The 27,088-nt window shown below is 35.9% G+C and overlaps 2 protein-coding genes across 3 annotated transcripts in view; one reads left to right on the top strand and one right to left on the bottom strand.

Annotated features, from left to right (window-relative positions):
* Nucleotides 1–27,088, bottom strand: part of LOC133640881 (neutral alpha-glucosidase C-like) — a 63,720-nt gene that overhangs the window by 18,293 nt on the left and 18,339 nt on the right. The window contains exons 8-14 of the mRNA XM_062034563.1: nucleotides 23,163–23,259; nucleotides 22,907–23,090; nucleotides 16,767–16,884; nucleotides 16,457–16,692; nucleotides 14,308–14,434; nucleotides 14,148–14,227; nucleotides 13,947–14,090 (exon numbers count right to left, since the gene is read on the bottom strand). Coding sequence (XP_061890547.1) covers nucleotides 13,947–14,090; nucleotides 14,148–14,227; nucleotides 14,308–14,434; nucleotides 16,457–16,692; nucleotides 16,767–16,884; nucleotides 22,907–23,090; nucleotides 23,163–23,259 — 986 coding nt within the window. The remainder of the gene's footprint in view (nucleotides 1–13,946; nucleotides 14,091–14,147; nucleotides 14,228–14,307; nucleotides 14,435–16,456; nucleotides 16,693–16,766; nucleotides 16,885–22,906; nucleotides 23,091–23,162; nucleotides 23,260–27,088) is intronic.
* LOC133640935 (uncharacterized) lies at nucleotides 1,682–9,427 on the top strand. Of its 2 annotated transcripts, none has more exons than XR_009824228.1 (2): nucleotides 1,682–2,197; nucleotides 9,086–9,231. XR_009824228.1 is itself a non-coding variant. In XM_062034654.1 (2 exons), the coding sequence occupies exons 1-2, from the start codon at nucleotides 5,303–5,305 to the stop codon at nucleotides 9,410–9,412; spliced, it is 1,896 nt and encodes a 631-aa protein (XP_061890638.1). In that variant the 5' UTR covers nucleotides 5,134–5,302; the 3' UTR covers nucleotides 9,413–9,427. The 2 variants fall into 2 exon arrangements, 1 of the variants encoding a protein (XP_061890638.1); XM_062034654.1 differs by lacking the exon at nucleotides 1,682–2,197 and adding an exon at nucleotides 5,134–6,871 and having other exon boundaries at nucleotides 9,086–9,427.

The following is a 27,088-nucleotide window of genomic DNA, read 5'->3' as shown; positions in this document are numbered from 1 at the left end:
AACAATTTAGTGGAATAGCCTTCATTTCTAAGAACAAGAATAGACTGTCGAGTTTCAGATGAAAGTTCTCTTTTTCTGGCCATTTTGAGCGTTTAATTGACCCCACAAATGTGATGCTCCAGAAACTCAATCTGCTCAAAGGAAGGTCAGTTTTGTAGCTTCTGTAACGAGCTAAAGTGTTTTCAGATGTGTGAACATGATTGCACAAGGGTTTTCTAATCATCAATTAGCCTTCTGAGCCAATGAGCAAACACATTGTACCATTAGAACACTGGAGTGATAGTTGCTGGAAATGGGCCTCTATACACCTATGTAGATATTGCACCAAAAACCAGACATTTGCAGCTAGAATAGTCATTTACCACATTAGCAATGTATAGAGTGTATTTCTTTCAAGTTAAGACTAGTTTAAAGTTATCTTCATTAAAAAGTACAGTGCTTTTCCTTCAAAAATAAGGACATTTCAATGTGACCCCAAACTTTTGAACGGTAGTGTATATATATGTGTGTATAGTCTAGGTTTCTGTGGTTTATCCGTTATACAGTGCTCAATACCGGGCTAGAGCGGAATATACGTTAGGTCAGGAAAAACACAGAGGCTATTTCATCCCTACAAGCCTGTTTCGCAGGTTTCTCTGCTCTTCAGGGGATATTTTAAAAATAGCCTCTGTGTTGTTTCCTGACTATATACACATATATATGTGTGTGTGTGTGTGTATATATATATATATATATATATATATATATATATATATATATATATATATATATATATATATATATATATATATATATATATATATATATATATATATATATATATATATATATATATATATGTATATATATGTATATGTGTGTGTATATATATATCAGGAGATTTTATAAAAATAGCCTCTGTGTTTTTTCATGACCTAAGGTATATATATGTTTATATATATGTTTGTATGTATATGTGTATATATGTATATTTATATTTGTATGTATATGTGTGTGTGTGTGTGTGTGTGTGTGTGTATATATATATATATATATATATATACAGTATATACAAACACATATACTGTATATGTATATATATATGTTTGTATGTATATGTGTGTGTGTGTATATATATATATATACAAACACATATACATATACACATAGGGTAACTGTATATAGTCTAGGTTTCTGTGGTTTATCCGTTATACAGTGCTCAATACTCGGACTAGAGCGGAATATACGTTAGGTCAGGAAAAAACACTGAGGCTATTTCATCCCTACAAGCCTGTTTTGCAGGTTTCTCTGCTCTTCAGGTGATTTTTATAAAAATAGCCCCTGTTTTTTTCCTGACCTAAGGTATATATATGTGTATATATATATATTTGTATGTATATGTGTATATATGTATAGTTATGTTTGTATGTATATGTGTAGATATGTATATATATATATGTTTGTATGTATATGTGTAGATATGTATGTATATATATGTTTGTATGTATATGTGTAGATATGTATGTATATGTATGTTTGTATGTATATGTGTAGATATGTATATATATATATATATATGTTTGTATGTATATGTGTAGATATGTATGTATATATATGTTTGTATGTATATGTGTAGATATGTATATATATATATGTTTGTATGTATATGTGTAGATATGTATGTATTGTAGATAATGCATATGTTTAAGAGCTATTTCTTTATTCATAATCATGTTTGAATCAGCTCATTTCTTTCCTTAATTTTACTCTGTATACTAGTTTCTCTTTGTCTTCAGATTGCCTGGTTAGATAGGGTCGTAAACCATCAGGAATGTGAACACAACCCCCAAGTCTCTCTTCTTATCAGTGTTGGGGGGAGGGGAAAGGCGGGCTTTCTTTGTGTGAAAAGAGTTGCTTTTGGCCTGTGGAAGGCCAGATCAACTTGGGCTACGCATTTGGATGTGTTGTTCGAGGCTGGTCTCTATTCTCAAATATTTGACAATAAAATTAGAAAATACCTATTCTGTGATTGGTGTATATTCGAGATCAGTTTGTGTCATCTAAGTAACTTGGGACTGACCAGCGTTTTACATCCCACTTGGAGGAACATCTAGTCAAACGCAACAATTTGGGGGCTTCGTCCGAGATGACACGCTGACAATTGGACCTTCTCTTGCAATCTTCTGGACAGACTCACATGGCCAAAACATAATTCAAGGTAAGCAGAACCTTTCTTTTTAGATAAAATCTGCATTAGGAGTCTGCCCAGAAGTCTGTAAGTTAAACACTGCTTTGTACCGCAGACACAGAATGGTGATTTTGATAGATTGATTGCATTTTTGCCGAGCCTGCCATTGCATTAAAATTGTAAATAGGTGGTCAACTCACGCCATTGTGTCTCGATTACCGTGACGGGCAGTTTCATTGACGAGTGAACTAATAGTTGGGTGTGGCTCACCCTGGGTAGTTGGTCGCCGCCTAAAAGAGTAACGGGTTAAAGGCCCTCGTATGATATGGAGGTTAGAGGCCTGCATATTGCACGATAAATTGCACGGGTTAGAGTTAGAGGCTCTAGCTGCGTATTGTACGAAAAATTACGGGGTTAAAGGCCGCCGTATGGTTTGTGGGTTAAAGGCCTTCAGGGGTTCGAGGCCCTTCTGAAAAAAATAGACACAATGGCCACTGAGTGTGACAGACAGGAATGTGATGGCGGTCGGGGAGGAATGTGATGAATCATTACTGTGTAATGATCAATTGAATGGACGGTTGTCGACAATAAAATTAGCAAGTAGAGTTTAAAAAGAAAAAAAAAGAGAACGTTCCTTGAAAGGGTTAAGAGGGAGTTTACAATACTCGAAAAGTTGTGAACTCAAACGTCAGGTAAAATAAAAAATAAAATAAAAAAGTAACTGGAAGTTTTATGGTAAAGTGAAACGCAGAGAGAGTGCTTACGTGTGTGTGTGTGTGTGTGTGCGTAGGGCTGTAGGCACTTGCTTGTGTGTGCGTGAGTGCTTACACGTGCTTGTGTGTGTGTGTGCGCTGGTGAAAATGGCCAAGGAGTGTGACAGACAAGAATGTGATGACGGCTGGGGAAAATGTGATGAATGGTTATCGTTCAATGATCAATTGAATGTGCTTTTGGTAACAATGGAGTCCGCGGGGAGAGACAAAAAGGAACGAAGTAAAGTAGTTAAGGAGATGACTCGAGCACAGGGCGAGGAACCTAACGGGTTAAAAGAAGGCTTACAGAACTTATGTGCTCGAGAATATAAGCGTTTGACGAATGAGAAAAGGAAGCTAGAGGGAATTCGAGTAAGCGGGAGTTACATGGAAAAAAGAAAAGCTGCTAAAGAAATGAAAACAATTGAGATAAACATGAAAAAATGGATTGACTGGTCTTTTGCCTGCCGCGCATGCGTAAGACAATTCAAACGACCCGCCCAGACTTTGACTAAGCCACCGCCCTATGACGTAAAGCCGGAGGCGTCTTTATACCCACTTTTGACAGTCACAGGAGGAGCCCTGGTGGTCGAAACAGAAACAAAGCTCTCTGGTCCACCCCCTACTCCTGTGACAAATGAGGGCGGTGCTCACACAGCCTCTCTAAGATTGAACCCTCCTCCAAAACTAATGCTGTCTCCTGAGTGTAAATCACCTCTGGTGCCTAAGCCCCAAAATAACAGCCACCCAGCGGAAAACCTCCCGAATATGCCTAATCTTACTAGACAGCAGATAATGCATGAGTCAATGCAGAACTCCTCACTTTACACGCCAGACCATTTTGTTGCCATAAACAAATGCCCTCCCCCAGTAGATGACAGTCTCTCACGTGCACATCAGACATTCTCGAACAACACACAACAGAGCCAGACTTTGTGGTCTCCTGTAACTGTTAATGGCTCAATGGAAGGCTACATTGACCAACACCCACATGAACCACATGCATACAACACACAACAGAGCCAGACTTTGTGGTCTCCTGTAACTGTTAATGGCTCAATGGAAGGCTACATTGACCAACACCCACATGAACCACATGCATACAACACACAACAGAGCCAGACTTTGTGGTCTCCTGTAACTGTTAATGGCTCAATGGAAGGCTACATTGACCAACACCCACATGAACCACATGCATACAACACACGCTTAAAAAAAAAAGCTGGAGGGACACGCATATCCACTTTTTCCTGATAATAGCGGCAGATTCCAATATAAGCCTTTTGCTGTTGCAGACATACAGGCCATCGTTGACAAACTCCCACCTGTGTCTGAAGGTGGGAGTCTTTGGCTTAATACGTTAGACAAACTAACAGCAGGATACACACTCTCAGTAGGAGACTTTAGGGGCATTTTGTATTGTTGTGTTTCCACGCAAGATGGCCAAAACATGGAACAACAAGCAGGATTAATGGCTGAACCTCAGACCCTGCCAATAACACCATACATTCACGACATAGCTACTGCTATGCGCAGTCTCTTTCCTCTTCCGTGTCAAAATGCCACACCCACTTATCAGTGGAAAGATGGTGAGTCACCTTATGTATTCATAAGTCAAGCTAAAGAGCAATGGTCACGTGCTACAGGTGTGCACCCCAGTAAAGAAGGGGAACACCGACAGTTTTTTAGACGAGCCGTACTTGACGCAATGCCAACTGTGGTGAAAAAAAGGATGGATGCTAATCCTGATATACCAGGAGCTGACGGTGCTACCTGGGAGAGGCACCTTATCCACCACATGCAGAATTGGACTAAGCAAGGTGAAAATGATAAGGCTGAGGACAGAGCAGTAAGGAAACAACTCCTTAATTTACAAATTGATGTAGCAAAAATGTCTAAAGACCCTAAAGGTCACAAATCTGCTAAAGTGTATTCGGCAACGGGTGAACTTGCTTTTGAACTACAAAAGATGGAGGAAAGAATCCTCAATAAACTTGAAACCAGACCCTCAGGCTCAGGTGGTGGACGCGGCGTTTCAAAGTCAATCCGGGGAAGAAACTGTTTCAACTGTGACCAGCCTGGTCACTGGAGCCGAGACTGTCCGAGTATTTCCGAACAGGAATGGTTCCGTCGTGCCGGCAGACGAACACGAGGTCGTGGCAGAGGGCACCCACAGCAGAGCTCCTCCCAACAGCAGCCACAACAACAGCAACAATACCACGCCCCCAGGTCCGCCTTAGCGCCTGGCGCCTCCGCCTACTTCCTGGGTGACGACGTGGACCAAGGGGGGGTCTTCTGAAGCTGCCCACAGCAGGAGCCACAGCAGGAAATACAGACAGGCCCCCTGCTGGACATAGTTGTCAATGGACAATGTTATCAGTTCATGATTGACACTGGCGCTACACATTCACTTTTGAATGCAGTAGTTCCAAAGAAACTGTGTGCTTCCTTTTTAAAGGTTGAAGGCTTTGCTGGGGTCACAAGGATGTTACCTGTCACCAAACCACTTCCGGTTCAGATTGCTGGACACTCGCTAAAGCATCCCTTCGTGGTTGATCATCACACACCTTGCCTGCTCGGTAATGATCTGCTTTACAAACTGTACCCTGACATCCAATATCGCACAGAAGGAACCTTCCTGGTGTTACCTGACGGCACTATCACCAAGCTGCGACACCACTATAAAGGCTCCTCCATGTTTGTGCTCATGCCTCAACCTGAGGTACCACAAATGGCGGACATCTACTGGACACGCCTCCTCCCGGAAACAAGTGAAGGACAAGGGCTGCTCCTGCTCTTCTATCAGTGGAAGCCCTGGCTGACCGAGCTGCGTCCGTATGTACCACCACCTGATCCGCCACATGTCACCTTATATTATGATCGCCAATCTGATGAAAGTTACCAAGAAGGTTTTGACACCATAGCAGGGAAAGAGTGGCCTTTGGCCTACACTCACATCTATGCTGGAGCTCAGGGTGTGTCCGCCCATGTCGATTTCACTCCTCAACAGAAAAAATGGTATAAAATGGACGCTACGGCAGTCCCACATTGTTCTCTTGCTCTTTGTCCCGCCTACCAAGCCAAGGACTTGGGTCCAATGACAAAACAGGGAGTATCTGCCACTGATTGGGTAGACACCCAAATACCACACTTACAACATTCTGACTCAGTTGATATGTTTCGTATCTCCTGCTCTCAGACTGCTGACCTCGGGGTTCTACAACATCTTCAGGTCGCTCGAGAGCATGGGCAAGAACGAACAGACCATCCTGAAGCTGCTGACATGTTAAACACCCTCCCACTGACCGTTTGGTCTCAAGGTCCCACAGATGTTGGTCTTGCTGTCAATGCGTCCCCTGTCTCTGTCAAAATTGACACCAGTAGTGTGGTACATGTCAGACAATACCCACAAAAACAACAAGCCATAGATGGCATTACAGATACCATCTCAGGCCTTAAACAATCTGGAGTATTGGAACCCTCCAACTCTAAATGGAACACACCTATTTTGCCTGTTCCAAAAACTGGCACCTCTGTGTACCGGATGGTACACGATCTTAGGGCCGTTAATGACGTCACAGTGACCCCTCCCATACCTGTTCCTAACCCTTACACAGCACTCACCCATCTGACCACTGCACACTGTTATTTCTCTGTCATTGACCTAGCGAATGCTTTCTTTTGCATCCCTATCGCTGAATGCATCAAACATGTCTTTGCTTTCACCTTTCAAGGTCAAAAGCTGCAGTACTCCCGCCTCCCACAAGGTTGGAAACTGTCGCCTGGCCTTTTCAACCAGCAATTACGAGACGATCTGGCCTCAGTGGAGCTTTTTGACGACACATTTGTTGTCCAGTATGTAGATGACATACTCATCGCTGCTTCTTCTCCTACCTCATGCCTGGCGGCCACCCTAGCTGTTCTTCAGCGTCTGGCCTCAACAGGATACAAGGTCTCTCGTAAGAAATTGCAGGTTGCCCGTTCCCTTGTTCATTTCATGGGGCGGGAGATCTCCTCAACGGGGGTCTCCCTGTCCCCTGACCATCGCCAGTCTATCCTATGTCATCCTAAACCTTCTTCTGTCAAACAATTACAGTCCTTCCTTGGATTGGCTGGTTTCAGCCGCTCCTACATTCCTTGTTTTTCCTTGAAAACAGCTCCTCTTCGTGCCCTCCTCCGCACTGCTGGAGTCCGCAACTCAAATGCTGCCCTCCAGTGGACGGTTGAGGCCGAACAAGCTTTCATTGACCTCAAGCAACATTTGTCTTCTGCTTCTGCCCTTGCAGTACCAGACTACAAACTACCCTTCTACTTAGATGTTTCTGAGAGTGAAGGTACTGCTAACGCTGTCCTTTTTCAGAAACCTGAAGGGGGAGGTATAGGGGGAACGCGTTGCGTTTTAACCTACACCAGCATTCTGCTTGACCTATCTGAACTTCGACATCACACATGCTCGCAACATGCTTCCACTTTGGCAAAACTGATTGACAAAACGGCACACATTGTCATGGGACACCCACTTACAGTACTGACAAACCACACTGTCATTGCATATGTATCATCACATTTGTTTACCATGACGCCACTCAAACAACGCAGACTCATGAAAATTTTGCAACAACCTCACATAACTTTTACACACGAAGGAATCAACATGGCTGATAACATAAATAGTGGAGAACTACATCACTGTGAGGAGAGAGTTGCTTTGACTGAAAAGATAAGACCAGACCTGTTGACCACACCCATCCCAGGCTCCCACTGGCTGTTCACGGACGGCTGTTGTTTCAGACATCCTCTAAAGGGATTGCAGGCAGCTTGGTCAGTGGTACAGCAGTCCAGCTCAGGAGAATGGGAGACCTTGGCCACCCAGACACTTGACGAACAGCTGTCGGCACAAAGAGCTGAACTTGTGGCTTTGACAGAAGCCCTAAAGCAAGGAAAAGACTACGAAGTGACTATCTTTACAGACTCGGCTTATGCCTTCATGTCAGCTGTCATTGACCTTCCTAAATGGAAGAGAAATGGCTTCCTGACTGCTGAAGGACATCCGATTAAATACAAGACAGAAATGGAAGCACTGGAAACAGCGCTGCTCCTACCTAAAAGGATAGCTATTGTCAAGTGCAAGGGACACAGTAAGGAAAAAGGGACAGTAACTGATGGTAACAACTTTGCTGACTCCGTAGCTAAGCAAACTGCTGGCTATGACAAGACTGGAATTATCATGACTGCCACTGCCTGCCAGACAGAACTCCTACCTGCCCTGTCTGATAATGAAATCAGAAAACATCAGGAGCAGGCCTCACCACAAGAGAAAACTTTGTGGCTGAGAAGAGGCGCTAGACAAGACCCGACAGGTCTTTGGCGAGGGCCAAATGGTCACCTGGCCTGGCCCCCAGGAATTAGACAAAAAATGCTCCGATGGGCCCACGGTCCCGGACATGTGGGGGCAAAGCAAACAAAAGCGAACTTGTCACTATGGTGGCACCCCTATTTGGAGAACATTGTGGACAACCACGTCAGATACTGCGATATCTGCCAGGACTTTAACCCCAGACCAACACTGAAACCAGAAATGGGGACTTTCCCCATTCCGGCACAAAATGGTGAAGAATGGACGATCGATTACACTGACATGATCAATCCGGTACAAGGGAAAAGGTACTTGCTAACTTGCGTTGACAATTACAGTGGATGGCCGGAAGCAACTCCAACCTCAAAAGAGGATGCAAAATCAGTAATTAAATGGCTTGTTAATGACCTAATTCCCCGACATGGTTTCCCCAAAAAGATTAGGTCAGACAACGGCACCCATTTCAAAAATACTCACCTAGCCTTGGTCGAAAAGGCTCTCGGACTAGAACACAGGTTTGGTTCGGTGTACCATCCTCAGTCCCAAGGTAAGGTCGAGAGAATGAACCAAAACATCAAGACAAAATTGGCAAAAATCTGTGCACAGACCAAATTGAAGTGGGTTGACGCGTTACCATTGGCTTTAATGACCATCCGAATGTCCATGAACAAAACTGGTTTTTCACCCTATGAACTGCATTCAGGTCAGCCCTTCCCAGGACCAGCTGCCTCCCTGGAAGGAAGAATCAGCGTAAAACCAAAATGGTACTTTGAACAAATTCAGAATTTGTGTAATAATTTCTCTGCACAGATTCGTGGACAACAATCCACTCCTCCAGGGACCCTCCCTCCCGTAGAGTGGGTCAAGCTCAAAGTCATCAAACGCAAGTGGACGGAGCCCAGGTGGACTGGTCCCTTCAAGGTCGTGGAACGGACGTCTCACGCCCTTCGACTAGCTGGTAAAGGGGACACCTGGTACCACCTCTCCCTCTGCACTCCTGCTGAAGAACCTGATAGATCACCAGCGGATGTCATTGCTGACATAGCCACATCATCTGCCCCACTCGACCCCCTAGCAGCGCCTTTTGAGCCTGAGGCAGCTGAAGAAGAACGGGAGCAGAAAACGACTCATTTTTAGTGGGTGTGTTAACGAAGTAACACACATAAGGGGTGATCGTGCTAGTAACCTCTCCCCCTCTAGGTCATAGAAGAGCGAGGCTTTAATTACACACACATAATCCTACAGCCCAGAAGACGACGCTGAGAGAGAGATTTTCTACCTATATTACTCTTTTTAACTTCTATATTGTATATCCTTATTTGAGACCAGCCTTTATACTCGAAGTTATCCAATTTCTCTTGCTTGTTTTCAGCATAACTATCTGTGTCGTTATATTAAGTGAAAAGTTTGATGTTTATCCCCGTTTCGTTACCTGAATTACTCTGATTTTGATAGTCGAAAAACAAGGATGTTACGCCCAGAAGTATTTCCTGACGGATTGGTGTTTAGGCTTGTTCTACTGTTCTTGTGCCTCAGTCCTTCCTTCCCGACGACAGTGACTGACAAGTGTCTTAGAACATACGGCGGACTTGAAATAGACTGGGTTAGGGGGGACAGCAAGACTTATTTTTTTGACCTGTGCAGTGTGATTAAATGCGGGGGGAAAAATAGTTTGTACCGTAGTAGTAACCTCTATCTTTGTGACGACATAAAACTGAATCATTGGTGTCGGAAGCAGACAACATACTCTAGTGGGTGGTGCCCCTCATGGACGAGTGTAACCCACTACACAGGGCCCTCTTTTTACCATTACCGCCTACCTCTACTATTACAAGTTATTCAGAGAGGGATGACCTTTCAGAGGAATTTTGATCGTTCCCAGAATCCCCTTGCACTTACAATTATCGGAATGGGTGTTGTGCCAAGTCCCTTTTATGTTGTTTTGGGGGTTGAACAGGCTGGTACGGACCCTAAAGGGATTATTAAAATTAATATCCTTGAGAGGGCATTAACTACCTTTGCCCCCTCTGTAGCACCTAAAGTGCCACTCCACCTCGGTGACGTTACAAAAGCTCTCACATCTGTGTATACTAATGACATCACCACTGAAGACCTGGTAGCTTTGACCTTAGGAGCAGGTGCAGGCAACCTATGGCTCAGGTGGATGACTAGCATGGCTAAGAGCCAAAACCTGGGTGACTGTGTTGCTTGTTCCGCTGGACGTCCTTTTCCCCACACTTACCCCGCCCCTTTTAAGTTGACTGACATAAATGGCTCAAACTGTCTTATTTCCTTGTTCTCTGAACCCACGCCACCAGGGTGCGATTTGTTGGCTAGTGTGTACCCTCCTGTTGACAATTCCACCCGACTTCTTCCATTTGTGGCCCAAAAGCTGAATTACACGTGTTTTCAATTCAAAGGACCCTCTTCGTCCCCCAACAAATTGGGTGATATTAACCCTTCCTGGTGCACCACACTGATAGATGGCTCAAGGATAGGCCCTTGGGCACGAGCTGACTTATTCTGGTATTGTGGGGAGCACAGATTGTACATTAGAATCCCAAAGTCATCCGTAGGGCTTTTTGCTATGGTTAGACTGGTGACCCCACTCACCCTAGTGGGTACCAAATTAACTCCCCTTGTAACTCCTGTCTCAGCGGCCTCTCTAACTTCTCGCCGACGCCGCCATGTTTTATCTCGAAGGAGTGTAAAGGGCTCCTTTGATCTGATGAGAAACCCTGATGGTGTTTACTTTGATGCAATTGGACAACCAAGAGGGGTCCCCTCACAACACAAATTGTGGTGTGAATCCTGTGCAGGTTTCGAGAACCTTCCTATCATTGGTGCTATTTTCCCTGTGACTGCTACTAAAAATGTTGAACGCATTAACTATGTTTTTTATAATCTGTTGAGACTGACCAACCTGACTCGTGACGCCGTTGAGGGACTTGCTGAACAACTTGCCCCGACCTCTCTCATGGCCATCCAGAACCGCATAGCCCTTGACCGCATCCTAGCCAAGGAAGAAGGCGTGTGTGCAATGTTTGGTGACCAATGCTGTACCTTCATTCCTAACAACACTGCACCAGATGGCTCAGTTCAGAGGGCCTTAGAGGGCCTCCAGGCCCTGTCTAAGGAACTTACTGAAGTTTCAGGGGTCTCTGACCCCTTTAAAGATTGGCTCCAAAGCACATTTGGCAGGTGGACTGACCTAATTAAGTCTGTCCTGGTCTCCATTGGAGTTTTCTTGGCCATTATAGCCTCTTGCGGTTGCTTTATCGCCCCTTGTGCTAAGTCTCTATGCACCTGCATCATTGTTAGAGCTGTAGAAGGTCAACCCCACCCTGTTTCTGGGCTCGTTATGTCTTTGAAGGGGGTCAAGCAAAATGGAGACTTTCGAGAATTGTTGATTTCCTTCCCTGACCATGACGACATTGACGTGGACTCCCTCCATCTGTCATCCATGTAAATATGCTGTTGTTTTATTGCTAGCTTGCTCAAAGAAAAAAAAAAAACTACAGCACCTACTTTAATGTGGGGCGTGCTTTAGAGGTGTTGCTCTCGTAGGAGAGATCTTTTGGATAAGATCTGAAGGGGGATTGTAGATAATGCATATGTTTAAGAGCTATTTCTTTATTCATAATCATGTTTGAATCAGCTCATTTCTTTCCTTAATTTTACTCTGTATACTAGTTTCTCTTTGTCTTCAGATTGCCTGGTTAGATAGGGTCGTAAACCATCAGGAATGTGAACACAACCCCCAAGTCTCTCTTCTTATCAGTGTTGGGGGGAGGGGAAAGGCGGGCTTTCTTTGTGTGAAAAGAGTTGCTTTTGGCCTGTGGAAGGCCAGATCAACTTGGGCTACGCATTTGGATGTGTTGTTCGAGGCTGGTCTCTATTCTCAAATATTTGACAATAAAATTAGAAAATACCTATTCTGTGATTGGTGTATATTCGAGATCAGTTTGTGTCATCTAAGTAACTTGGGACTGACCAGCGTTTTACATCCCACTTGGAGGAACATCTAGTCAAACGCAACAGTATATATATGTTTGTATGTATATGTGTAGATATGTATGTATATATATGTTTGTATGTATATGTGTAGATATGTATGTATATCTATATGTTTGTATGTATATGTGTAGATATGTATGTATATATATGTTTGTATGTATATGTGTAGATATGTATGTATATATATATATATATATATATGTTTGTATGTATATGTGTAGATATGTATGTATATATATGTTTGTATGTATATGTGTAGATATGTATGTATATATATGTTTGTATGTATATGTGTAGATATGTATGTATATATATATATATGTTTGTATGTATATGTGTAGATATGTATGTATATATATGTTTGTATGTATATGTGTAGATATGTATGTATATATATATGTATATGTTTGTATGTATATGTGTAGATATGTATGTATATATATATGTTTGTATGTATATGTGTAGATATGTATATATATATATATGTTTGTATGTATATGTGTAGATATGTATATATATATGTATGTATATGTGTAGATATGTATGTATATATATATGTATATGTGTAGATATGGATGTATATATATGTTTGTATGTATATGTGTAGATATGTATGTATATATATGTTTGTATGTATATGTGTAGATATGTATGTATATATATGTTTGTATGTATATGTGTAGATATGTATATATATATATGTTTGTATGTATATGTGTAGATATGTATGTATATGTTTGTATGTATATATGTTTGTATGTATATGTGTAGATATGTATGTATATGTTTGTATGTATATATGTGTGTGTGTGTATATATATATATATATATATATATATATATATATATATATATATATATATATATATATATATATATATATATATATATATATATATATATATATATATATATATACACATACATATATATATATATATATATATATACATACATATATATATATATATATATAAGAGCAGGTTGTGGTGTGATTAATGTGTGTTGACTTTTTGTGTTAGTTTATTTGCGCCATGAGTGTGAAAGGTTGTTTGGATTGGGTCATACACATAAATGCTGTGCTGTGAACACTTCATACATTGATGGTCGTAAACCTGTATTACTCATGTTGTCCACTAGTCGTCAAGCGACATGCAGCAATGATACTGTCAGACACTTGAAATGAAGTTGGGGGCACGCCACAGGAAAGATTTCTAATGAAATTAGTGACGTCTCGGGGGCCAAACCGAACACGTCGGCCAGCCGCAGTCGGCCTGCCGCAGTCGGCCAGCCGCAGTCGGCCAGGCGCAGTCGGCCAGGCGCAGTCGGCCGGCCGCAGTCGGCCTGCCGCAGTCGGCCAGCCGCAGTCGGCCAGGCGCAGTCGGCCAGCCGCAGTCGGCCAGGCGCAGTCGGCCAGGCGCAGTCGGCCAGCCGCAGTCGGCCAGGCGCAGTCGGCCAGGCGCAGTCGGCCAGGCGCAGTCGGCCAGGCGCAGTCGGCCGGCCGCAGTCGGCCAGCCGCAGTCGGCCAGGCGCAGTCGGCCCCCACTTGCCACATTCAGTCGGGCTGGTACGTGCAGTATGAATGATCACCATTGGTCGGTTTAGCGCTGACAATTTGTCAGTGATTGTTCACCTGACGTGAGATCCTCCTCACCTGGTAAAAGCCGTATAGGTTGTGCAAGTCCCGGTGTTCCCAGCCCCCAGAATGCATTGCATTCTTCGGCAAGGTGAGCTCGGGCCCAGAGAACACGGTGGGTTCGTTCATGTCCAACCAGGCGTGCAGCGACGGCGTGGAGCCCTGTGTGGGGTCAGCATGGAATGATGGCTGTTGTTGCATTGACGTGACGCTGCTCACCTTGTACCTATCCAGGGCGAAGCACGAGGAGTACCACGCCCGGGTACGGGGGTTGCTGAAATCAGGGTAACTGGACTCGCCTTGGAGCGACGACATAATGACGTACTTGTGGGGATTGGGAAGTGAAGAACGTGGAAGCTTGAGATTGAAAAAACATTACCTGGCCAGCAATTGCCCTTAAAGATCTGTCCCTCTCTGTCCTTTACGAAGTAGCCTCCGTCCCGCCCCTCGCGGTAAATGGACCAATCAGGATCAACCATGATGGGTGGGTCAATTATGGCCACCATCTGCAACAAAGTCAAATGGGAGTCGTCATTTGTAAGTTGAGCAGAAAACACCCGAGAGAACCTTAAAGATCTCGTTGTTTGGAAATGATCCACACTTGAAAAGAGAGGCTGTTATTAAACATAAAAACTTTTTAAAAAAATACATACATTATGTACTTTATATAGTATATACATGCAATATGTACCTTATATATACATACAGTATGTACTTTATACAGTATGTACCTTATGCATACATACAGTACGTACCTTATATATATATATATATACATATATAAATACAGTATGTACCTTATATATACATACAGTACATACCTTATATATATATATATATATATATATATATATATATATATATATATATATATATATATATATATATATATATATATATATATATATATATATATATATATATAAATACAGTATGTACCTTATATATACATACAGTACATACCTTATATATATATATATATATATATATATATATATATATATATATATATATATATATATATATATATATATATATATATATATACAGTATGTATGAAATGCAACTACTGCTATCTAGTGGCGTTAATAATATAATTAAAATAATAATATACTTTGTGCAAATATACCACATTTTAAAAAGTTGTGTATTTTCAAATAATTGTCACGGTGTTTAGTGTTTTAGTTCCTGTCCTGTGCTTTTATTTTGGGGGCTCTCCCGGTTTTGTTGGTGTATTTTCCGTGGCTGCTTCACTTCTGTACCGGAGCGTTTCCCCTCACCTGTTTTCTGTTAGCAATCAAGACCATTTAAGTTGATCCTTTGTCCACCTTGGTTGTAGGGACATTGATGTTGTCATCTGTTCACTGGACTACAGAGGAGCCTTTTGATGCTCAGCCTAATACGCACTACTTTGTGGACGCCGTCTGCTCCACATTTCCTAGCTGAAAGGTTAAAATGAATATATCTCCGTGTTTCCCATAAACTGCCAAGATACCTGTGGCGGTGGGGGCGTGGCTATAGGCGTGGTCACCATGACATCAGCGAGTAATTTGCATAATTTACTACAATGATATGATTTTCTCTAAAAAGGCTAAAAAAAATTATACTTACTAATTAATAATAACAGTTTTGTTTTAAACGTCCATCCATCCATTTTACAATATAATTACAACACTTTATGTACATATTTATATACAGATTTGAACAATAAGTTATTCACTGAAATATATTTATTAATTGGGGTTCTTACAAAAAATGTATCTTATAAAATATAAAAGCTAAAATGTCTCATAAAGCTCTGCCCCTTTAATTAGTGCATACTAAATAATTTAACTTTAGCCTACTACTACAAGCATATTATTTACCAGCAACATAAAGTGAAACAGAGGCAGAGGTGTCCTGCCACAGTCAGTAACAAATAAACAGAAAACAGTAGTGGTGGTAGATAGACACAGAGCTTCATCAAACATCTGATCCACTGAACAAAGAGCTCCAAAAATCTTGAACTTTAGACTGCCATCAGTTTTACTCCCTACACTTAACCATGTGTTTCCTACTGCCTGCAGACTTTGCACCCTTTGTTATATACACATGTTGTGTTTCTAATATAAATACATTTAATAAAGTCAAATACAAATAAGGCAACAGGAGAAGTATCCTACACTTCTCTTTTGTAAAGTAAACCTGAACAGCCGATATGGGCATCTACATCAACTATGATTTGCCTGAGAAGCTGGAGAGGACAAAAAAAAAAAAACTATTTTTTTTTTTATTTTATTTTTAAATTTTTTTTTTTTTTTTTTTAATTTGTGGCGGACGTAATTCTTTCGTGGCGGGCCGCCACAAATAAATGAATGTGTGGGAAACACTGCATCATATTTATTTTAAAACTGCAAGTACGATGGTCTATGTCACTGCTACAGTATTTTAAACTACACTATAGGGTGTTGGATCCACGTTGATGTGGATTTCAATTTGTGGAAAGACAAAAATGACCTGTGGTTTGGGGTACGTGCCATGACACCGACCTTCCTGTTCTTCTCCTGCAGGTGGCGCTGCAAGCGGGCCGGATCTGGGAACAACTCTGAGTTCCAGGTGAAAAAACGCTTCTGGTCGGTGTGCTCTATGTCCAGCCACATCACGTCGTACGGGATGTTGTGGCGATCGAATCCGGCGTCCACGGCCTTCAGGTCCTCCTCGGTGTCGTTGTCCCAGCGGGAGTGATGGTAGCCCAGGGTGAAGAGAGGCGGCAGGGCCTGGTATCCTGGCGGGAGTCACCCAATCCTTGGTACTTTAACTTAACTGTTACGTGGTCATGGACTTTGGAACAAGACTCACCGGTCAGCTGAGCGTATTGGCGGTACATCTGCCGGGGTTGTGGTCCCAGGAGAACCATGCAGTCGATCACGCCGCTCTCAGACAGCCAGTGGGCGTCCGCGTAAGTCTCGTTGTCGTCCTAAACCGAGCAGCTTGGATTAGAAATGTCTCCAAACTCCCCAGGCCATGAGTTTATGTTGGCTTTTCCACATGACAGTCCAAGGGGAACTGCAGTCGTGATGTGCGGATCCATACTGAGATATTGATACCAGTTCTTTATGCTCCAATATGGATTTTCAAATCTTAATATCGATTCTTTAGTTCAGGGATGTCCAAACTTTTTCCAACAAGGGCCGCTTACGAAAAAGTATGCAGGGGGGCAGTATTGATATATATATATATATATATATATATATATATATATATATATATATATATATATATATATATATATATATATATATATATATATATATATATATATATATATATATATATATATGTCTTAATTAGATTATCCAAAAAATAGTGCTCGATACCGTGGTAGAGCGTAATATGTATGTTTGGGGAAAAAAAATCACAAGACTATTTCATCTCTACAGGCCTGTTTCATGAGGGGTTTTCCTCAATCCTCAGGAGATTTTTTTCTTTTTTTAAAAAAAAATCTCCTGAGGATTGAGGAAAACCCCTCATGAAACAGGCCTGTAGAGATGAAATAGTCTTGTGATTTTTTCCCCACACATTATATATATATATATATATATATATATATATATATATATATATATATATATATATATATATATATATATATATATATATACACACATACATATATATATATATATATATATATATATATATACACATACATATATATATATATATACACACATACATATATATATATATATATATATATATACACATACATATATATATATATATATATATATATACACATACATATATATATATATATACACATACATATATATATATATATATATATATATATATTTATATATATATATATATATATATATTTATTTATTTTTTTTAAATGCTAAAAACAGATAATGTGTCAGTTTTTATTTTATTATAGGAGACTAAGTATAATATTATTAATTATTAGTTAGAACATTTCAGCTTTTTCACATTACATACCGATTTTTGGGTTGAATTTTCACTGTTGTTTTTTTCCCCATGTGGGAATAGAATACAATTATTAATACGGTTGTGTAACTGCATAACCTAGTGTGTGAAAAGTTCTGTCAGTACAAAAATATTAATGTTCAGTCACACATTTAACAGAGTTTATTATGGTGGTTGTCATTTTTCAAATTAACTCGTAAGTTTTATTTAATTTTTTCATCAACCCACTAACTGAACTTGTTTATATTTTATTTTTACTTTGAGGACTTTCATTATTTTCGTAAATTAATTCATACTGTAAGTTAGTACTATTTTTTATTTATTGATAACTAACCAAACTTGGTTTGCATTTTAAGTGTAAATATATTTTTTAGAGTTTCTAATATTTTTTAGATGAATTCATAAGTTAGTATTATTGTTTTTTAATTAGCAAAACGTTGTTTATATTTTAAGGAACTTTTTATTTTGAGAGCGTACATAAGTTGGTATTATTTAATTTTTTATAATTAACTAATTATCTAAACATTGTTTATATTTTAAGTATATTTTATTTTGGAGTGCAAATCTTTTTCAAATTAATTCCTAAGCTACTATTATTTTTAAGTAACTAAGTACATTTTATTTTTTATTTTGAGAGTTTCTAATATTTTAGTTCAAGTGATGTATTGGTATTTTTTTTATTTTAAAAAGTGCTAAAAACAGATATTAAATACAGATAGATATTGTCAAAGTGTTATAATCATGAAAATGATAAATTAATTAATAAGTTAGTATTATTGTTTTTTAATTAGCAAAATGTTGTTTGTATTTTAAGTACCTTTTTATTTGGAGAGCGTATAATACCTTTCAAATTGATTCATAAGTTAGTATTTTATTTTTTTAATTAACTAATTATCTAAACTTTGTTTATATTTTAAGTATATTTTATTTTTACTTTGAGAGCTTTTATTATTTTTCAAATTAAGTCACACTATAATTTAGTACTATTATTATTTGATTTTGAGAGCGTATAATACTTTTCAAATTGATTAATAAGTTAGTATTTTATTTTTTTAATTAAGTAATTATCTAAACTTTGTTTATATTTTAAGAATGTTTTATTTTTACTTTGAGAGCTTTTATTATTTTTCAAATTGTATTCACACTATAATTTAGTACTATTATTTTTTTTAATTAACCAACTAGCCAAACTGATTCATAAGTTAGTATTTAATTTTTTAAATTAACTAATTATCTAAACTTTGTTTATATTATAAGTTTATTTTATTTTTACTTTGAGAGCTTTTATTATTTTTCAAATTAATTCACACTATAATTTAGTACTATTATTATTTTATTTTGAGAGCGTATAATACTTTTCAAATTGATTAATAAGTTAGTATTTTATTTTTCTAATTATCTAAACTTTGTTTATATTTTAAGTATGTTTTATTTTTACTTTGAGAGCTTTTATTATTTTTCAAATTAATTCACACTATAATTTAGTACTATTGTTATTTTTTTCTAACCAAACTTTGTTTGTATTTTAGATATAAATATATTTTTGAGAGCTTCTAACATTTTTTAGATTAATTCATAAATTAGTATTTTTTTTAAAAATTATATTTTAAGGACATTTTATTTTTATTTTGAGAGTGTCTAGTACTTTCCAAATTGATTCATGAGTTGATATTATTTTATTTTTTATAATTAACTAATTATCTAAACATTGTTTATATTTTAAGTATATTCTATTTTTATTTTGGAGAGCTAATTTTTTTCAAATTAATTCATAAGTTAGTATTATTTTTAAGTAACTAAGTAAATTGTATTTTTATTTTGAGAGCTTCTAATATTTTAGTTCAGGTGGTGTATTGATATATTTTTATTTAAAAAAGTGCTAAAAACAAATATTAAATACAGATATATATTGTCAAAGTGTTATAATCATGAAAATGATCAATTAATTGATAAGTTAGTATTATTGTTTTTTAATTAGCAATATGTTGTTTGTATTTTAAGTACCTTTTTAGTACTTTTATTTGGAGAGCGTATAATACTTTTCAAATTGATTCATAAGTTAGTATTTTATTTTTTTTATTAACTAATTGTCTAAACTTTGTTTATATTTTAAGTATATTTTATTTTTACTTTGAGAGCTTTTATTATTTTTCTAATTAATTCACACTATAATTTAGTACCATTATTATTTTATTTTGAGAGCGTATAATACTTTTCAAATTGATTAATAAGTTAGTATTTTATTTTTTTAATTAACTAATTATCTCAACTTTGTTTATATTTTAAGTATGTTTTATTTTTACTTTGAGAGCTTTTATTATTTTTCAAATTGTATTCACATTATAATTTAGTACTATTATTTTTTTAATTAACCAACTAGCCAAACTGATTCATAAGTTAGTATTTAATTTTTTTAATTAACTAATTATCTAAACTTTGTTTATATTTTAAGTATATTTTATTTGTACTCTGAGAGCTTTTATTATTTTTTAAATTAATTCACACTATAATTTAGTACCATTATTATTTTATTTTGAGAGCGTATAATACTTTTCAAATTGATTAATAAGTTAGTATTTTATTTTTTTAATTAAGTAATTATCTAAACTTTGTTTATATTTTAAGAATGTTTTATTTTTACTTTGAGAGCTTTTATTATTTTTCAAATTGTATTCACACTATAATTTAGTACTATTATTTTTTTAATTAACCAACTAGCCAAACTGATTCATAAGTTAGTATTTTATTTTTTTAATTAACTAATTATCTAAACTTTGTTTATATTTTAAGTATATTTTATTTTTACTTTGAGAGCTTTTATTATTTTTCAAATTAATTCACACTATAATTTAGTACCATTATTATTTTATTTTGAGAGCGTATAATACTTTTCAAATTGATTAATAAGTTAGTATTTTATTTTTTTAATTAACTAATTATCTCAACTTTGTTTATATTTTAAGTATGTTTTATTTTTACTTTGAGAGCTTTTATTATTTTTCAAATTAATTCACACTATAATTTAGTACTTTTGTTATTTTTTTCTAAACAAACTTTGTTTGTATTTTAGATATAAATATATTTTTGAGAGATTCTAACATTTTTTAGATTAATTCATAAATTAGTATTTTTAAAAAAAATTATATTTTAAGGACATTTTATTTTTATTTTGAGAGTGTCTAGTACTTTCCAAATTGATTCATAAGTTGATATTATTTTTTTTTTTTTATAATTAACTAATTATCTAAACATTGTTTATATTTTAAGAATATTTTATTTTTATTTTGGAGAGCTCATTTTTTTCAAATTAATTCATAAGTTAGTATTATTTTTAAGTAACTAAGTACATTGTATTTTTATTTTGAGAGCTTCTAATATTTTAGTTCAGGTGGTGTATTGATATATTTTTATTTAAAAAAGTGCTAAAAACAAATATTAAATACAGATATATATTGTCAAAGTGTTATAGTCATGAAAATGATCAATTAATTAATAAGTTAGTATTATTGTTTTTTAATTAGCAAAATGTTGTTTGTATTTTAAGTACCTTTTTATTTTTATTTGGAGAGCGTATAATACTTTTCAAATTGATTCATAAGTTAGTATTTTATTTTTTTAATTAACTAATTATCTAAACTTTGTTTACATTTTAAGTATATTTTATTTTTACTTTGAGAGCTTTTATTATTTTTCAAACTAATTCACACTATAATTTAGTACTATTAATATTTTATTTTGAGAGCGTATAATACTTTTCAAATTGATTCACAAGTTAGTATTTAATTTTTTTTAATTAACTAATTATCTAAACTTTGTTTATATTGTAAGTATATTTTATTTTTACTTTGAGAGCTTTTATTATTTTTCTAATTAATCCACACTATAATTTAGTACTATTAATATTTTATTTTGAGAGCGTATAATACTTTTCAAATTGATTCATAAGTTAGTATTTAATTTTTTTAATTAACTAATTATCTAAACTTTGTTTATATTTTAAGTATATTTTATTTTTACTTTGAGAGCTTTTATTTTTCAAATTAAGTCACACTATAATTTAGTACCATTATTATTTTATTTTGAGAGCGTATAATACTTTTCAAATTGATTCATAAGTTAGTATTTTATTTTTTTAATTAACTAATGATCTAAACTTTGTTTATATTTTAAGTATGTTTTATTTTTACTTTGAGAGATTTTATTATTTTTCAAATTGTATTCACACTATAATTTAGTACTATTATTTTTTTAATTAACCAACTAGCCAAACTTTGTTTGTATTTTAAATATAAATATATTTTTGAGCGCTTCTAATATTTTTTAGATTAATTCATAAGTTAGTTTTTTTTTTTTTAAATTATATTTTAAGTACATTTTATTTTTATTTTGAGAGTGTCTAGTACTTTCCAAATTGATTCATAAGTTGATATTATTTTATTTTTTATAATTAACTAATTATCTAAACATTGTTTATATTTGAAGTATATTTTATTTTTATTTTGGAGAGCTCATTTTTTTCAAATTAATTCATAAGTTAGTATTATTTTTAAGCAACTAAGTAAATTGTATTTTTATTTTGAGAGCTTCTAATATTTTAGTTCAGGTGGTGTATTGATATTTTTTTATTTAAAAAAGTGCTAAAAACAAATATTAAATACAGATATATATTGTCAAAGTGTTATAATTATCAGTAATCATTTGCTACAGTAGGGAAGGGATTCATATGGGTGGATCTCGCGTGAGAGGAAGAGGGGGTTAATCATTTTGCAATGCAGTCTGCTGAAAACAACGGAAAGCGCCACTCTACATAGCAACTGTGGTCGAAGATGAAATTGCCACATTACGTCATTTTAAGATATTGCACACTCTACTGCCAGCTAAAGTAGATGGCGCACGCCCCCAATTTGTCACGTTTCATGTGTCAGGTAAACCGCTCCGAACAGGGCCCATAAGAACCCACACGACAGACCTTGGTTGTTCCGTCTCGGAGGGGATCTAAATGGTACCTTTTCCTCGCCGCCGTTGTAGTTGATGTGGACAAAAGTATCGGAGCTGTTCATCCAGAAGACCCCCACGGTGCGCTCGGGCCTGTGAGCCACCAAAAAGGGCACGCTGCCGTACAGGCCCAGACGGCTGTTGAGCTCGTAGGCAAACACGTCCAGGTTGTACAGGCGGTAAGGTTCGTCGTCTCTGGTTTGACGTGACGGCGGAGATAAAGATGGTTATTATTATTACCATCTTAGATGTCTTGTGGGTCAGGACCTGGTGTCTGCCAGGCGCAGGCTGTCGGCGTGTTCCGGCACTCCGTACACGTGCTGGCATCCATGGAGACGCAGGTCAGCACCAATGCTGCTGGGGCCTACACCACAAAATACATCTTAACGATACTTCAACGGTCATACAGCGTGTCCTGTGCTCATTTTAACGGATTTAGGAACCTGCCAGTCAGAGTTGAGGGTCGGCTGCGCTGATAAAAGGCAGAACATGAGTTCCGGTTTAGATCGCGGCTTGACGCCAAAACTTCTGAGCTTCTACGCACATTCAGCTAACTTTGACACAAATGTAAGTTGGTACCTCTTTAAAGTGTGATCTGTTTTAGACTGTCACTTTTTAGTCAAGGATGTTGTGCTGGACTTGGGTATTTGTCATTTAAATGTTTGTATTCATTAGGTTTTATTCGATTAGCTTCCTAATGTATGTTTGTTTTCTGTAGGATTGTTTTACTGTGCACCATTTTCAACTTTCACTGTTTTTATCCCACTATTTTAACTGTTAAATTTTGTCATTTTAATGTTTATATTCATTACGTTTCTAATGTATGATGTTTGTTTTCTGAAGGATTGTTTTACTGTGCACCATTTTAACCTGTCACTGTTTTATCCTAGTATTTTAACTGTTAGATTTTGTCCTTTTAATGTTTACATTCATTAAGTTTTAATCGATTATCTTCCTAATGTTTGACGTTTGTTTCCTGTAGGATTGTTTTACTGTGCACCATTTTCAACTGTCACTGTTTTTATCCCGCTATTTTAACTGTTAAATTTTGTCATTTTAATGTTTTTATTGTTTTCTGGAGGATTGTTTTACTGTGCACCATTTTAACCTGTCACTGTTTTTATCCCGCTATTTTAACTGTTAAGTTTTTTCATTTTAATGTTTATATTCATTAAGTTTTATTCGATTATCTTACTAATGTGTGATGTTTGTTTTCTGTAGGATTGTTTTACTGTGCACCATTTTCAACTGTCACTGTTTTTATCCCGCTATTTTAACTGTTACGTTTTGTCATTTTAATGTTTTTATTGTTTTCTGTATGATTGTTTTACTGTGCACCATTTTCAACTGTCACTGTTTTTATCCCACTATTTTAACTGTTAGATTTTGTCATTTTAATGTTTATATTCATTAATTTTATTCGATTATCTTCCTAATGCATGATGTTTGTTTTCTGCAGGATTGTTTTACTGTGCACCATTTTCAACTGTCACTGTTTTCATCCCACTATTTTAACAGTTTGATTTTGTCATTTTATTGCTATTTTAACTGTTACATTTTGTAATTTTAATGTTTATATTCATTAAGTTTTATTCGATTATCTTACTAACGTGTGATGTTTGTTTTCAGTAGGATTGTTTTACTGTGCACCATTTTCAACTGTCACTGTTTTTATCCCGCTATTTTAACTGTTAGATTTGGACATTTTAATGTTTGTATTCATTAAGTTTTATTCGAATAACTTCCTAATGTGTGATGTTTGTTTTCTGTAGGATTGTTTTACTGTGCACCATTTTCAACTGTCACTGTTTTTTATACCACTATTTTAACAGTTAGACTTTGTCGTTTTAATGTTTATATTCATTATCTTTCTAATGTGTGATGTTTGTTTTCTGTAGGATTGTTTTACTGTGCACCATTTTTAACTGTCACTGTTTTTATCCCGCTATTTTAGCTGTTTGATTTCCTAATTTTAATGTTTATATTCATTAAGTTTTATTCTAATAACTTCCTAATGTGTGATGTTTGTTTTCTGTAGGATTGTTTTACTGTGCACCATTTTCAACTGTCACTGTTTTTATACCACTATTTTAACTGTTTGATTTTGTCATTTTAACGCTATTTTAACTGTTTGATTTTGTAATTTTAACGCTATTTTAACTGTTAGATTTTGTAATTTTAATGTTTGTATTCATTAAGTTTTATTCGATTATCTTCCTAATGTATGATGTTTGTTTTCTGTAGGATTGTTTTACTGTGCACCATTTTCAACTGTCACTGTTTTTTATACCACTATTTTAACTGTTAGATTTTGTCGTTTTAATGTTTATATTCATTATCTTTCTAATGTATGATGTTTGTTTTCTGTAGGATTGTTTTACTGTGCACCATTTTCAACTGTCACTGTTTTCATCTCACTATTTTAACTGTTTGATTTTGTAATATTAACGCTATTTTAACTGTTAGATTTTGTAATTTTAATATTTATATTCATTAAGTTTTATTTGATTATCTTCCTAATGTGTGATGTTTATTTTCTGTAGGATTGTTTTACTGTGCACCATTTTCAACTGTCACTGTTTTTATCCCGCTATTTTAACTGTTAAATTTTGTAATTTTAATGTTTATATTCATTAAGTTGTATTTGATTATCTTCCTAATGCATGATGTTTGTTTCCTGTAGGATTGTTTTACTGTGCACCATTTTAACCTGTCACTGTTTTCATCCCACTATTTTAACTGTTTGATTTTGTCATTTTAACGCTATTTTAACTGTTAGATTTTGCCATTTTAATGTTTATATTCATTAAGTTTTATTCGATTATCTTCCTAATGTGTGATGTTTGTTTTCTGTAGGATTGTTTTACTGTGTCCCATTTTCAACTATCACTGTTTTTTATACCACTATTTTAACAGTTAGATTTTGTCATTTTAATGTTTATATTCATTATCTTTCTAATGTATGTTTGTTTTCTCTAGGATTGTTTTACTGTGCACCATTTTCAACTGTCACTGTTTTTATCCCGCTATTTTAGCTGCTTGTTTTCCTAATTTTAATGTTTGTATTCATTAAGTTGTATTTGATTATTTTCTTAATGTATGATGTTTGTTTTCTGTAGGATTGTTTTACTGTGCACCATTTTTAACTGTCACTGTTTTTATCCCGCTATTTTAACTGTTAGATTTTGTCATTTTAATGTTTATATTCATTAAGTTTTATTCGATTATCTTCATAATGTGTGATGTTTGTTTTCTGTAGGATTGTTTTACTGTGCACCATTTTCAACTGTCACTGTTTTTATCCCGCTATTTTAACTGTTAAATTTTGTCATTTTAATGTTTATATTCATTAAGTTTTATTCGATTATCTTCATAATGTGTGATGTTTGTTTTCTGTAGGATTGTTTTATTGTGCACCATTTTCAACTGTCACTGTTTTTATACCACTATTTTAACTCTTTGATTTTGTCATTTTATCGCTATTTTAACTGTTAGATTTTGTCATTTTAATATTTATATTCATTAAGTTTTATTTGATTATCTTCCTAATGTATGATGTTTGTTTTCTGTAGGATTGTTTTACTGTGCACCATTTTCAACTGTCACTGTTTCTATCCCGCTATTTTAACTGTTTGATTTTGTCATTTTAATGTTTGTATTCATTAAGTTTTATTCGATTATCTTCCTAATGTGTTTATTTTCTGTAGGATTGTTTTACTGTGCACTGTCGAAGCTCAGAGGTTTTGACCCTGAACTCTGACTGGCAGGTTCCTCAAGCCCTTCCTATTGCACAGAGATAAGGGCCCCAAGAACAGGGGGGGGGGGGCTCCAACCCTTTTTCTCTTCTGAAAGCTACTTTTACAATATTAATCCTCGATACATTTATTTTCATAGTTTATTTCAAAGAAATACGCTTGTTTTGCCAGAACATTAACAAAATGTTTCTATTCACACTTTCACATTTTGTTTAAAAAAAAAAAAAATCAACAAAATATTGCGTTCATCTTGCTTTTCTTTTAAGTTATTATTATTATTAGAGCTATGTTGACAAAAAGAAAGGACATTGGGTTATTTTCGGTGTCTAGCAACATTGTTTTAGTAAAAATGTATTTTTAAGGCTTTGCTACACATCTTAAAAAGTTAAAGTACTGCCCTCAGTCACCTACTCTTGTCCCATTCCTTAAAGCTGTGCC

Source organism: Entelurus aequoreus, linkage group LG23 (genome assembly GCF_033978785.1).
Source record: "Entelurus aequoreus isolate RoL-2023_Sb linkage group LG23, RoL_Eaeq_v1.1, whole genome shotgun sequence".
Lineage (NCBI taxonomy): Eukaryota > Metazoa > Chordata > Actinopteri > Syngnathiformes > Syngnathidae > Entelurus > Entelurus aequoreus.
Note: the sequence above shows the minus strand (reverse complement) of the source record. Positions and strands in the feature narration are given on the sequence as shown.